Below are 14,811 nucleotides of genomic sequence, written 5' to 3'. Positions count from 1 at the left end.
CCAAATGCAACAAGACACTAAAACGATTTTCAGAAATCTCACTGCTAGGAATTTCCAGATAGTTTTTTGTTTGGATGTTTTATTGATATAAAACAAGCTAATTCACCTCCAAAACAGGACTTTATATAACGGAAAAATTGTTATACCCTCCACCATAGGATGGGGGTATACTAATTTCGTCATTCTGTTTGTAACTCCTCAAAATATTCGTCTTAGACCCCATAAAGTATACACATATTCTTGATCTTCATGACATTTCATGACATGGATACTTATCCATGTCTGTCCGTCTGTAAGTCCGTCCGTCTGTCGAAAGCAAACAACTTTCGAAGGAGTAAAGCTAGCCGCTTGAAATTTTGTAATGGGCTATATCGGTCCATCTTTTGGTATAGCTGCCTTATAAACCGATCTTGGGTCTTGACTTATTGAGCAACTAGAGGGCACAATTCTTATCCGATTTCGCTAAAATTTTGCATGCAAACTTTCGAAGGATTAAAGCTAGCCGCTTGAAATCTTGCCCAAATACTTCTTATTAGTATAGGACGGTTGGGATTGAGAATGGGCTTTATCGGTCCATGTTTTGATATAGTTGCCATATAAACCAATCTTGGGTCTTGACTTCTTGAGCCATTAGAGGGCACAATTCTTATCCGATTTCGCCGAAATTTTGCATGAGGTGTTTTATTATAACTTTCAACAACTGTTCTGAGTATGGTTGAAATTGGTTCATAACCGGATATAGCTGTCATATAAAACTATTTGGGGTCTTGACTTCTTGAGCGTTTAGAAGGCACAATTTCTATCCGATTTGGCTGAAATTTTGCACGGCGTGTTTTAGTATGACTTCCAACAACTGTTCTAAGTATGGTCTAAATCGGTCCAAAACCTGATACACCAGCCATATAAACCGATCTTGAATCTTGACTTTTTGAGCCTCTAGAGGGCGAAATTTTCATTCGATTTAAATGCAATATTGCAAGTGGTGTTTTGGTATCACTTCCAACAACTGTGCTAAGTATGATTCAAATCGGTTCATAACCTGATATAGCTGCCATATAAACCGATCTTGGGTCTTGACTTCTTGAGCCTCTAGTGGGCGCAATTCTTAACTGATTTGGCTGTAATTCCGCATGAGGTGTTTTGCTGTCACTTCCAACAACTGAGCTATGTATGATTCAAATCGGTTCATAACCTGGTATAGCTGCCACATAAACCGATCTTGGATCTTGACTTCTTGAGCCGCTAGAGGACGCAATTCTAATCCGATTTTGCTGAAATTTTGCATGAGATGTTTTATTATGACTTCCAACAACTGTGTTTAGTATGGTGCAAATCGGTAGATAACCTGATATAGCTGCCATATAAACCAATCCGAGATCTTGACTTCTTGAGCCTCCAGAGGGCGTATTTATTATCCGATTTGGCTTAAATTTTGTACAAAGGCTTCTCCTAGGGCCTTCAACATACGTGTTAAATATTTTCTTTAAGCCGTTGCATCTCCCATATAAACCGATCTCTCTATGTTCTTGAGCTCTTTAAGGGTGCAATTCTTATTCGAATTGGCTGACATTTTACACAATGACTTCTACTATGGTCTCGAACAATCAAATTAGTTATGGTCCAAATAGGATCATAACTTGTTTTAACTAGTTTCATTCGTTCATTTTACACCAATTTATTAGGATACCTCTTTCCTAACTTAAGCTAGACATTTTCTAAGACAGCTCTATTCTTGTATATTTTTCTACCCATTCGTCGTTATTGAATTAATGCAAACTATTCCTAGATAGAATACTTTACTCCCTATTATGTTTACCCGTTGTGTAGTGTAGTTGGTGCCAGTGTGGTTTACAAAAATATTTTAAATTATTTTAAAATACTCTTAAGGACAATAAATTTTACTAGAATGCGATTTCAATTTATGTTCCTTTATGGTCACGTGGTTTTACTCGTACTATACAAATGATTTATTTTCAACAACATTGGCTACATTTAATTAAGTCTTTTGTAAAAATGGCTTATTTATGATGTATGCCAAAAACAAAAATGCTTTCATTTTCCAATTTTCCAATTTTTTTTCGCATATTTTCCAATATCAAAAAACATATAGCCACAATCAAATTTGTTTAGTTTCATTAGAAACGGGCCATGTGGAAAACATTGTGGTCTATTGTAATAATTATTAGTATTTTTTTCTTTTTTCCAAATTTTCATTTTTTTCTCTACAAGTTTACAAGCTACAGATTTCCCTTATAAACTAAAATTTAATTGAAATTAAATGTAACATGCCCTCTCTCACTTTATTTAGAGCATGCTAAAAGCCATTTTTGAAATTGCATTTTGTTAGTTTTGTGATTTTTTTTTTGTTTTTTTTTTTTGTTTGTGTTTTTTCAAGCTTCAATTATAAACAACAATAAATTATTTCATGTTGTTTTATTGGCGCGTTTAGATAGAGACAACTAAAACATGTGGAAAAATGATAAACGTGTCTTGTATTTTTGGCAGCACTTTAACTGCGATTTTAATTAATTTTTTCCCAGCACTGACTTGGCGAATGGTGTGAAAATGCACCTCATCCAAACCAGCGAACACTCTCTACTCGCCCACTCACTGGCTGGGCTGGTGGCCATTGTTATGTGGTCATATTTCTGGTAAATTAAATCCAAAAATGGTTATTTAAAAACGAAAAGAATGCGCCATTTATAAGCCACAAACTAACATTTGCAATTCTAATCAATTTTATGCACTCCAAACACATATTTGTGCATACAGAAATACAGCAAAAACCATTTGGCTCATGTTATTTGTGTGGGAAAGAAAAATGTTGTTTTGATATATTTAAATCAATAAATTATGGACTCGAAACGAGGAGCAAAAAGAAGAAGGAACATAAATGTAATGGAAAAAGCTTGACATATTGCAAAAGGGTTGGTTTTTAGTTTCCAGAGAAAGTCAAAAAGATAACAACAAAGAGCGTGCTAAGTTCGGCCGGACCGAATCTTATATACCCTCCACCATGAGTCGTATTTGCGGGTTCTTTGCGCGGTATCTCTTTTTGGGCAAACAAAGAATAGTGAAAAAGAACTGTTATGCTATTGGAGCTATATCAAATAATAGTCCGATTTGGACCATAAATTAATTGAATGCTGAATATTGTAGAAGTCATTGTGTAATATTTCAGTCCATTTGGATAAGAACTGCGCCTTGTAGGGGCTCAAGAAGCAAAATCGGGAGATGGGTTTATATGGGAGCTGCATCAAGCTATAGATCGATTCTGACCATATTAGATACGTATGTTAAAAGTCATGGGAGAAACCATTGTACAAAGTTTCTGCCAAATCGGAAGAGAATTGCGCCCTCTAGAGGCTCAAGAAGTCAAGATCCCAGATTGGTTTATATGGCAGTTATAAAGGGTGATTTTTTTGAAGTTAGGATTTTCATGCATTAGTATTTGACAGATCACGTGGGATTTCAGACATGGTGTCAAAGAGAAAGATGCTCAGTATGCTTTGACATTTCATCATGAATAGACTTACTAACGAGCAACGCTTGCAAATCATTGAATTTTATTACCAAAATCAGTGTTCGGTTCGAAATGTGTTCATTCACCGTAACGTTGCGTCCAACAGCATCTTTGAAAAAATACGGTCCAATGATTCCACCAGCGTACAAACCACACCAAACAGTGCATTTTTCGGGATGCATGGGCAGTTATTGAACGGCTTCTGGTTGCTCTTCACTCCAAATGCGGCAATTTTGCTTATTTACGTAGCCATTCAACCAGAAATGAGCCTCATCGCTGAACAAAATTTGTCAAAATTTGAACACATTTCGAACCGAACACTGATTTTGGTAATAAAATTCAATGATTTGCAAGCGTTGCTCGTTAGTAAGTCTATTCATGATGAAATGTCAAAGCATACTGAGCATATTTCTCTTTGACACCATGTCTGAAATCCCACGTGATCTGTCAAATACTAATGCATGAAAATCCTAACCTCAAAAAAATCACCCTTTACTTTTATTTGAGCCCCATATTGCGATGATCACTAAAGAATTGCTGTTTATGAGTAATTTTTGGAAAGGGGAAGACTCCAGAAAATTGGTCCCGAAAATGGGTATCAATTCTTGCTTGCTCTACCCCCCAATACCTTTCATTTAAGCTCCACATCGACATGGTCGGTAAATATGCCCGATTTAGGGGTATTTTGGTGATTGAGGTGGTCCCCCCAAACACAAAGCCCTGAAAATATATCACCAACGTACTCTATTGTCATATATCATTTATTTGAACCCCATATTGCCATTGCCCTCAAAATTGGTTATCAAATTCGTTTTCTAATCTCATTTAAACACCTTATTGCAAAAGTCAGCAAATATGTCCGGTTTGGGGTATTGACCCTAAAAACTATGAATATTTGGTGAGAAAATACGTCGTATTTGGGGGCTGTTATGATGGTGGGACGTCCCCTAGACAGTTGGCTCCTAATGTTGATATCAGATACGTGGTCTCCCACATAGATTTATTTGAGCCCCATATTTTCGTAGTCGGCAAACATTACCGGCTTGGGGGTGTTTTGGGGGATCGGCGGCCACTCAGTGAGTTGGCCTTGAAAATATATATCTGATTCGTGTTCCACTTTAAAAACCCTCTTATTTGAGCCTCATATTGCAATAGTCAGCAAATACTTACTATTTGGGTGGTGGTGTGGGGGTGGGGTGGCCCCACAGACACTTTTCCCGAATATTGATATCAAATTCGTGCTTTACTCCCAAATACCTTTCATTTGAGCCCCATATTGCAATGGTCGTAATTTTGTCCCTTTTTGGAGATGTTTTTAGTGAGAGGCGGCCCCCCAAACACTTGGTCCCATATTTGGATATAAGATTCGAATTCTACATTCAAATATCTTTTATTTAAGCCCCATATTCCTATGGTCAGTAAATAAGTCCAGTTTGGGGGGTGTTTTGGGTAAGGGGTGGACCCCCAGAAACGTGGTCCCACATTTGGATATCAGATTCGTATTCTACTCGCAAATACCTTTCATTTGATTCCCATATTGCCATGGTCGGTAAATATGTCCTATGTAGGGGTGTTTTGGGGCTTGGGGTGGTCCCCTTAGCACTTGGTCCGACAATTGGATATCAGATACGTTTTCTCATGATTTTTATATATAGGAAGAAGAAGATAAGATATATCTCCATAGACAAAATAAAAAATGGCAATCCCTTAAGTCGTTTTCCAGATATAACACTTGAAAACGGACTAAAATACCTAAAAATTGTGACTTGTTTTGAACGGCCGTATCTCCCAAACTAAAAATCTGACATTTTTGTGGAAAGGATTTTTGAAATCGTTGGAATGTTTTACATAAGATTGAATCTTTCTATCTATTACATGAAAATTTTTGATTTTTGCCACCTGTTTGCTCTGTCTGCGCCATAGCGCAACATCGAGGAGACGAATATAATTCACTGTTTTGTAAATATCAGCGAAATCGAGTAATTAATGGGCCTTATATGGGTTCAAAACAGTTAATCGGGAGATCAGTCTAAATGGCAGTTATATTATTATATTATATTATTATATTACCTGCACCATATGCAGGGCACAAAATCGGGTAATAGATTTGCCATTTTGGGACCATCAATCAGAAGATTGGTCTAATAGGCTATGCCAAAATATAGTTTGTTATAGTCCTTCTTCGAATGGTAACTGCCTATGGAAAAAAGAAGTCCGTACAAAGCTTCAGCTCAATATCTCTATTTTTAGAGACCAACAGGATTACAGCCACGCAACCGTAAAACGGACGAATATACAGACGGACAAACTGGATCGTCTTAGATATTTTCGATAGCAGGATTACAGACACGCAACCGTAAAACGGACGAATATACAGACGGACAAACTAGATCGTCTTAGATATTTTCGACACCCAGAACATATTTTTAGTATACACATAAGTAGATTGCATACACTTTACAGGGTAAAAAATTGATATTTTTAATTTATTTTTTAAAAATAAAGTCAAATTTTTAAAAAATGAGATCTTGTAAAAATTTTTTAAATCTTTATTAAACTTTGGGAATAGTTTCCTTGCCCCCAAAGTTTCAAACTTCAGCGTTTCCAACAATTCCAACCAAAAATAAAATAACAAACCACTTATCACTTTATATGTCTACTTACCGCCAGCCACTTCACATATCAGCACTATGTCATTTCCCTCATTGAACGATTCCACATTGCTGGTTTTCTCATGACGTATGGGCTTGTAAATCGCTGGCTTCTCGGGTGGCACTGGAATTAAAAGAAGAAAAGAAACACACTCAGTTAAATGGAGGGGTTTGAATTTAATCATCTACATGAAAAATAGTTAAGCCGTTGTGAAATGGAAAAGTGCTAACATCAATTCGTTTAACTAATTGACATGATTTCATTGTTAAATGTCGTTTGTGCGTGCAAAAGTCATTGTTTTAATTCGCCTACTTTATATTCAAATTTAATTCAGAATATTTCTGTTCAGTTAAGCACTGTTGTAGTATACCCTACACCAAAGGAGGGAATGAATACAAGTTTTGACGTTACAATGGCAGAAATTGGATATTGTAAATGTGTTTCGTAGATTTTATTGTTTTTTTTTTTTGAAATTTTATTTTTAAGTGAATCTCCATACACCTCAAAGCCAATCTGGTCCTCTTGTTTGGAATTATCCGTATAGAAGTCTATGTATCTTCTTTTACCGGGCATATTATTATTCCAAGTACCTTTCACTAGTACCAAATACTACCAAGTGCCAAACTTGCCATATCGGTAAATATGTACGGTTTGGGGGTGGGCCTTGCACTCAGCAATATTGCCCTGAAAATGGCTATCAAATTCGTTCTGTGCTCCCAAATAGCTTAGTTTAGCTGGTGCTTTGGGGTGTACCCCCAAATATTGGATACCAGATTCGTTTATTATTCTCGAATACCTGCCATTGGAGTCCCATATTGTCATGATGGGTCAAATGACCTATTTGAGGTGTTTTAAGGAGGTCAAGCACAACCTAGGTAATTAAACCCCAATTTTTTTATGTAATTTTCCTAACCTACTCCCAAATAGCTTTCATTTGAGTTCATTGAGTTTCATTGAGAGTAGGCTTTTATGTCCATTCGGAGGGTTTCTGGGGATACCACATGATATGAATGTCCAACATGTCTGCTGGACAGATTGGACATTCATGCATCTACTCTCCTATACATTGCATTTGTTACCCATATTTTTGCAATCGGTTCACTTTTGATTTTGGGTAGTGTTTTTGGGGTTAAGGGAGGGTGCATCCCTCTTCCGATATCGAAAAGTTATATAGCGTATGTTTCCTTCCAGACTAACCTACACAATCTGTGAAAATTTCAAGGGGATCGGATCAGCCGTTGGATGGATGTATACTAATATAGTCATTCCATTTGTAATACCTCGAAATATTGATCAGCGACCCCATAAAGTATATATATTCTAGATCGTATCGACATTCTGAGTTGATCTAGCCAATCCGTCCGTCTGTCGAATACACGATAGTGGTCAAACTCGCCGCATGAAATTTTGCACACATATTTCTCATTAATGTATGTCGTTGGGGATGGCAAATGGGCTATATCGGTTCACATTTAGATATAGCTTCCAGATAAACCGATCTCTCAATTCTTGAGCCCCTAGAAGTCGGATTTTTTATCCGACTTGGCTAAAATTTGAAACAAAAACTTTAATTATGACTTCCAATATCCATGTCAAGAATGATCCTAATCGGTCTATAAACAGATATAGCCCCAATATAAACCGATCAACGGATTTGACTTCTTGAGCCCTTAGAAGCCTTCGTTTTTATCCGATGTGGCTGAAATTTGGAACAAAGACTTGAGTTATGACATATAATATACATGCCAAGCATGATCCGAATCGGTGCATGTACAGATATAGCCCCCATATAAACCGATTCCCAAATGTGCCTTCTTCAGCCCTTAGAAGCCGAAATTTCCGATACTTCCGATATCCCGATATGACTTCTTGAGACCAAAAGAATTCAAATACAAGTTAACAAGGGTAAATTTTTAGCGGATTATATGGTGGTGGGTAACCAAGATTTGGCCCAGCTGAACTTAGCACGCTTTAACTTGTTGGGACTATACGGAACAAAAAAACAAAACTTGATATAGCTGCCATATAAACCGATCTCGGATCTTGACATCTTAAGGCGCTAAAGTACGCAATTATAATACGATTTGGCAGAAATTTTGCATGAAGTCTTTTGTTTTGACTTCCAAAAACTATGCGAGGTGTGGTCCATCCATGGTCCATCGGTTTAAAACCTGATATAGCTCCAATATGAACCGATACTGGATGTGGTTCAGAAATTTTGCATAAAATCTTTTGTTTTTGACTTCCAACAACTAAGCTAAGTGTGGCCTATCCATGGTCCATCGGTTCAAAACCTGATATAGCTCCAATATGAACCGATCCTGGATCTGGACTTCTTGAGCCTCTAAAGGGCGGACATTTTGCATGAAATATTTTGTTTTTATTACCTGATAGCTCTAATATAAAAAGACCAACCGATTATAGTTTTTGAACTTCTAGAGTGTGCAATTCTTTGGTCGACTTCACCTACGACCTTCAATGTATGTGCCAAATATGCTCAGAATCGGTCCATAACATGATATAGCTTCCATATAATTCGATCTCCCGATTTTACTTCGAGCCCCTATAGCACGCACTTCTTATCTGGCGGAGATTGCACAATGGCTTCTTTAGTCTCCAACATCTAAACAAAGTGTGGTTCAAATCGGTTCATAACCTGATATAGCTCCAATAGCATAGTAACTCTTATCCAATGTTTGCCTATAAAGAGATACCTGGCAACGACTTGGCAAATGCGATCCATGGTCAAGGGTATAAAAGATTTGGCCCGGCAGAAATTGGCACGTCTTCACTTGTTATCTTATATATAAAAATCAATTTGTCTTTGTATGTGTGTCGCTTGTTTGTTTGTCGGTTTGATTGTTTGTTCTCAAAAACGGTGCCTAGAAATTTTCACAGATTGTGTAGGTTGGCCTGAAAGGAAACATAGGCTTTATAATTTTTTGATATCCCAAAAATAAAAGTGTGCCAATCGGGACAATAAGGGACTCAAATGAAAGGTAGAGTACGAATTTCACATTAAAATTCTGTCAAAGTATATGGAGGGCCGCCCAAAATCCCCCAAAATTGGTTTATTGGACGATTATGAAAATATGCGACTGAAATGAAAGGTATTCGGGAGTATATTGCGGATATGGGCAGGAGGGATAAACAGGCTTTATAATTTGTTGATATCGGAAAGGGGAGGACCCTCCCCGATTACCACAAAAACACCACCCAAAAATTAAAAGTGGACCTATATGACAATATGGCAGGTTATTCAGAGAAAAACGAATTTGGTATCCAATTGAAGAGCCATGTGTTTGGGGGTCGCCCCACCGCAAAATACCTTCCTTATCGGAGGTATTAACCGACCATTACAATATGTGACTTTAATGAAAGCTATTGGGTTTCCCAAAAAGTAATTGCGAATTTTTTTAAAGAAAGTAAATGAATTTTTAATAAAACTTAGAATGAAAATTAATCAAATATACTTTTTTTTTACACTTTTTTTCTAAGGCCAGCTAAAAGTAACAGTTGATAACAGACAGAAGAAAGAACGCAATTACAGAGTCACAAGCTGTGAAAAAATTTGTCAACGCCGACTATATGAAAAATCCGCAATTAATTTTTGGGCAACCCAATATTTGGGAGTGGAGTACGAAATTGGTACTCATTTTTGGGACAAAGACTCTGGGTTCCACTCCACCCTGAAGCAGAAATTATTTACCGATCATGCTAATATGGGGCTCATATAAAACAGAAAATATTTCAAAAGTGGTAATATAGGACTCAAAAGTAAGACATGTGGGAGTAGAGTAAAATTTTGCCCATGATCCGAGCAGGGGCAAACTTCTCACACCTCAATGAGTGCCTTCAGATTGAAGTTCAAACTCAATGATAAGGGACCTTTTTTTATAGCCAAGTCCGAACGGCGCGCCGCAGTGCGACACCTTATTGGGGAGCATTTACATGACAGTGCATAACTTGGTTCCTCGCAAATTTCGCCGGCATTAAGAGGGAATAACCACTGATTTTAATTTTTGTCGATGCTCTCACCGAACGCTGGCGTTCAGGGTCATAGGCCGACTTGGGCTACAGCGGCTCGAATTCGATATCCACATTTAGGGAAAAGTGTCCCCACCCTAAAAAGACATTAAAGAGTTTAAGAAGGCACAGCGGAGAGGGCCAGGTTCGGCTAGTCTATTTTATATTAGATTTTGTTGACATTTTATTAATTTCTGTTCTTTATTTTATAATGTAGGGTATATACAATTGGCTCAGGCCACACGTGTCATCTGATTTGTTTTTCTCTATTTGTTCCCTACCCCCTCTTGTAATACCAAGGCATGGTGTTACTGGTTTTGTTTTCCGTTTTCTATTTTTTTAAGAGAAAAATCTACGGGTAGGTCAGGCATTTATTTATGTTTTTTCGTTCGGAACCATGGAAAGATACAGGCAGCCTTCATGTGCGTGTCATTGATATATTAAAATATCATGTTACCTACCCCCATGCTCATGTCCCCCTTAACCACTTGATTTTCAGAATTAATGACGATGTTTAGTTTTCTTATAAAACAACTTGGAAATACTTGAAAGTGGCAAAGCAAATATTTCCATTTATGTAAAAAGAAGGCATAGCTTCTGGCTACAGAACACAACGAAACAAAAAAAAAATCAATGGAACCAATTACAGACTCTTTGTGATATTTGTGGGTCAATTTGGAGGGGGTACATGTTGTTTTTTTTTAGTTGTTTTCTTGTATTTTGTTTGGTTCAAATTTAATTAACCATAAAAGGTTACATTTCTGTAAACACGAAATGTGAATTCCTTTGGTTTATATCTTAAATATCCTTTAATGGCTTGGTATTTTTACTGGTACAAAAATAAAACGAAAGGCCAGTGTATAAGGGGGGGATTTGTGTGGATAGGATAGGACTATAGGCAGGGATAGTTCGTGTAAGACTTCCGTTTGCCACTAGCCATAGGAACAAAGGTGAGATAACAGCTAATAGAGATATTGCGCTGGTGGCATTTATGCAGTCGAATACTTGTCATGATCTCTCTATTCCTAAGTGTATTCATAAACCAAGCCATCACCCTAATACCCAAGCTTGCATCTATGGCAGAAGAATTAACATATATTGATCATGAAGACCACTGTAGTGCAGAGGTTAGCATGTCCGTTTATGACGCTGAACGCCTGGGTTCGAATTCTGGCGAGGTCATTCGAAAATTTTCTGCAGTGTTTTTCCCCCTGCTAATGGTGGCAGAATTTGTGAGGTACTTTGCCATGTAAAAACTTCTCCCTAAAGAGGTATCGCACTGTGGCACGCAGTTTGGACTCGTCTATAAACAGTAGGCCCCTTATCTTTGAGCTTAAACATGAATCGGACTGCACTCATTGATATGTGAGAAGTTTGTCCCTGCTCCTTAGTATAATGCTCATGGGCAAAATTTCCATTGGCAAGCTCCTTTTTTATACCCTCCACCATAGGATGGAGGTATACTAATTTCGTCATTCTGTTTGTAACACCTTGAAGTAGGCGTCTAAGACCCTATTAAGTGTATATATTCTTCATCGTCATGACATTTTATGTCGGTCTAGCCAAGTCCGTCCGTCTGTCCGTCCCTCCGTCTGTTCATCCGTCTGTCTGTCCGTCTGCCTGTCGAAAGCACGCTAACTTTCGAAGCAGTAAAGCTAGCCACTTGAAATTTGGCACAAATACTTTTTATTAGTGTAGGTCGCTTGGGATTGTAAATGGGCCAAATCGGTCCATGTTTTGATATAGCTGCCATATAAACCGATCTTGGATCTTGAGTTCTTGAGCCGCTAGAGGGCGCAGTTCTCATCCGATTTGGCTGAAATTTTGCACGAGGAGTTTTGTTATGAAATACCAACAACTGTGCTAAGTACGGTTCAAATTGGTTCATAACCTGGTATAGCTGCCATATACACCGATCTTGAATCTTGAGTTCTTGAGCCGCTAGAGGGCGCTGTTCTTATCCGATTTGGCTGAAATTTTGCACGAGGAGTTTTGTTATGACTTCCAACAACTGTGCTGAGTATGGTTCAAATCGAATAATAACCTGGTATAGCTGCCATATAAACTGAACTTGGATCTTGAGTTCTTGAGCCGCTAGAGGGCGCAGTTCTCATCTGATTTGGCTGAAATTTCACATGAGGTGTTTTGTTATGACTTCCAATAACTGGGTTAAGTATGGCGTTAATCGGTACATAACCTAGTATAGCTGCCATATAAACCGATATTGGATATTGACTTCTTGAGCCTTTAGAGGGCAAAATTCTAATACGATTTGACAGAAATTTTGTATTGTGTTGCCCAAAAAGTAATTGCGGATTTTTTAAAAGAAAGTAAATGCATTTTCAATAAAACCTAGAATGAACTTTAATCAAATATACTTTTTTTACACTTTTTTTCTAAAGCAAGCTAAAAGTAACAGCTGACAACTGACAGAAGAAAGAATGCAATTACAGAGTCACAAGCTGTGACAAAATTTGTCAACGCCGACTATATGAAAAATCCGCAATTACTTTTTGGGCAACCCAATACAATGGCTTCGTCCCTTCAGCTTGCGTGTTCAATATGCTCTGAATCAATATTTGGCTTGATACAGCTCCCATATAAAACGATCTCCCGATTTTGCTTCTTGAGCCCCTACAAGACGAAATTCTTATCCAAATGCACCGAATTATTACACAATGACTTCTACAATGTTCAGCATTGAATTCATTTATGGTGCGAATCGGACTATAATTTGATAAAGCTCAAATAGCATAACAATTCTTATTCGTTATTCTTTGATTGCCTAAAAAGAGATACCGCGCAAAGAACTCGATAAACGCGATCCATGGTGGAGGGTATATAAGATTCGTCCCGGCCGAACTTAGCACGATCTAACTTGTTCTATCTAAATATGCCGCCAGAGTGTATTTCTAATATGTGTGACAGACGAAGTGCCAAGACGCACAATTTACATCTCACTGATTTGACCTTGAAAGCGGCATGTTTGGATGCGAACATGTGAGCTTTCCCCGCTTACTTCTGCTATGAAAGTTGTAAGTCCATTCTTAAGTCTTAACGGGAAGGAAGAGGAACTAAGAGCCAGAGAAACTAAAGCGCCTTTTCAAATAATATGATTCGATTCTTCGATTTCATAATTTTCAAATAAACTACCATTTGATATGTCTCTCCTTTCTCCCTTCCATTTATCAGCCAATATAAGCTCAAACTACTCATATGCATGCAAGCAAAAACCACAATTTTCCAAATGCAAGAACTCGTTAATGTTTAAGTATGGGATGTGCGAAAAATTCACATACCAAAGCCACAAACAAATATACAAGTATGCATACATTTTGTGTATGTGGTCGTGGCGATGGCAAAGGCGGTGGAGGAGGCAATGACGGTAAACCAAATACTTGTGATTTCATGGACATTGTGAATGATGTGAATTATTCTTTCAATACCACGAGATGATTGTATGATGGCATGATGGCCTACCCTCATAGCCTTGGCCAAGTATTGCGAGAGGCTTATCAGATTTTCGCCAAATGCGGTGGTATGGCGGCAGCATTATCAGCTGCAGACCCATCGATGTGTCCCATATAAAACGATTTGCAGCCACACACACACACACACATATCCCCTCAAAAATAAACACATGTGTGTGCGTTATACAACAGTTAGTGTGTTGATGTGCGTGATTTTTTGTTTTTTTTTTTTTTTGCTTCAGTATTGACTATCTTTAAAATCCATTTTTATAGCACTCAGCATTCTTCAGAGCAACATTTTGTTTTTTCATCAGTTTGTGATTTTTTCCATACATTGGCACATTGGCGCTTCGTGATGGGGAGGGTCTTATTTTAATCTTCTCACATTAAAAGCTTTTTAAAAAGTACAGCAACAACAACAACAACAATGGCAACAGTAACATTTAAAAACATTCCGGATTGTTGCTGCCTTACATCAGGATAATGTTCTTCTGGCGTGTGCGCTAGTGTCTGTGCAAATGTCGATGTGTGTGTGTGTGTGTGTGTGTTTGTTTTGTACACAAGCAAGGCTTATGCAGTTGATGACGACAACAACGACCACGGCCAGGATGACGTTGTTGATGTAGTTTTTATTGTTAACCGTAAACCGCATTTATATTTCCGTTCACGTTTCCGCAACACATACACACGCACACACTCACCTAAAGTTGCACGCACACACTTGTATGGCCCTCGCACACTCGTAATGATGCACATTCATTTATTTCTGCATTGTATGAGCGAACGAGGATAAGCGAATGAAGTATTTTTTCGCCACAAAGGGTTATAAAATCAAACCAAAAGTAAATGGGCCATGTTTGGACCATAAATATGGGATTTATTTGACAAGAAACATTAATTTGGATTAAAACTCTGTTTGAATCATTTTTTACTATTCTTGCTAATAATGTTAAGAGGGATAAAACGGGAATGGGTTACGACTCAATACATTTTACATAACAATTCCTTACATTCATAATTGTCCCAAAAATATTGATTGTGATTGGATAGCTTTATAGATATTCCCCTTACATACCTTCCACCATAGGATAGGGGCACACTAACATCGTCATTCCGTTTGTAATACATCGAAATATTGGT

At 37.7% G+C, this 14,811-nt stretch overlaps 1 protein-coding gene across 1 annotated transcript in view; it reads right to left on the bottom strand.

The window, feature by feature from the left end:
- LOC106090424 (protein turtle homolog A) overlaps positions 1–14,811 on the bottom strand; it is a 436,959-nt gene that overhangs the window by 189,002 nt on the left and 233,146 nt on the right. The window contains exon 4 of the mRNA XM_059362200.1: positions 6,188–6,298. Within this exon, the coding sequence (XP_059218183.1) occupies positions 6,188–6,298 (111 nt within the window). The remainder of the gene's footprint in view (positions 1–6,187; positions 6,299–14,811) is intronic.

Source organism: Stomoxys calcitrans, chromosome 2, assembly GCF_963082655.1.
Source record: "Stomoxys calcitrans chromosome 2, idStoCalc2.1, whole genome shotgun sequence".
Classification (NCBI taxonomy): domain Eukaryota; kingdom Metazoa; phylum Arthropoda; class Insecta; order Diptera; family Muscidae; genus Stomoxys; species Stomoxys calcitrans.
The sequence above is the reverse complement of the archived record's forward strand: the minus strand, read 5'-3'. Positions and strand labels throughout refer to the sequence as shown.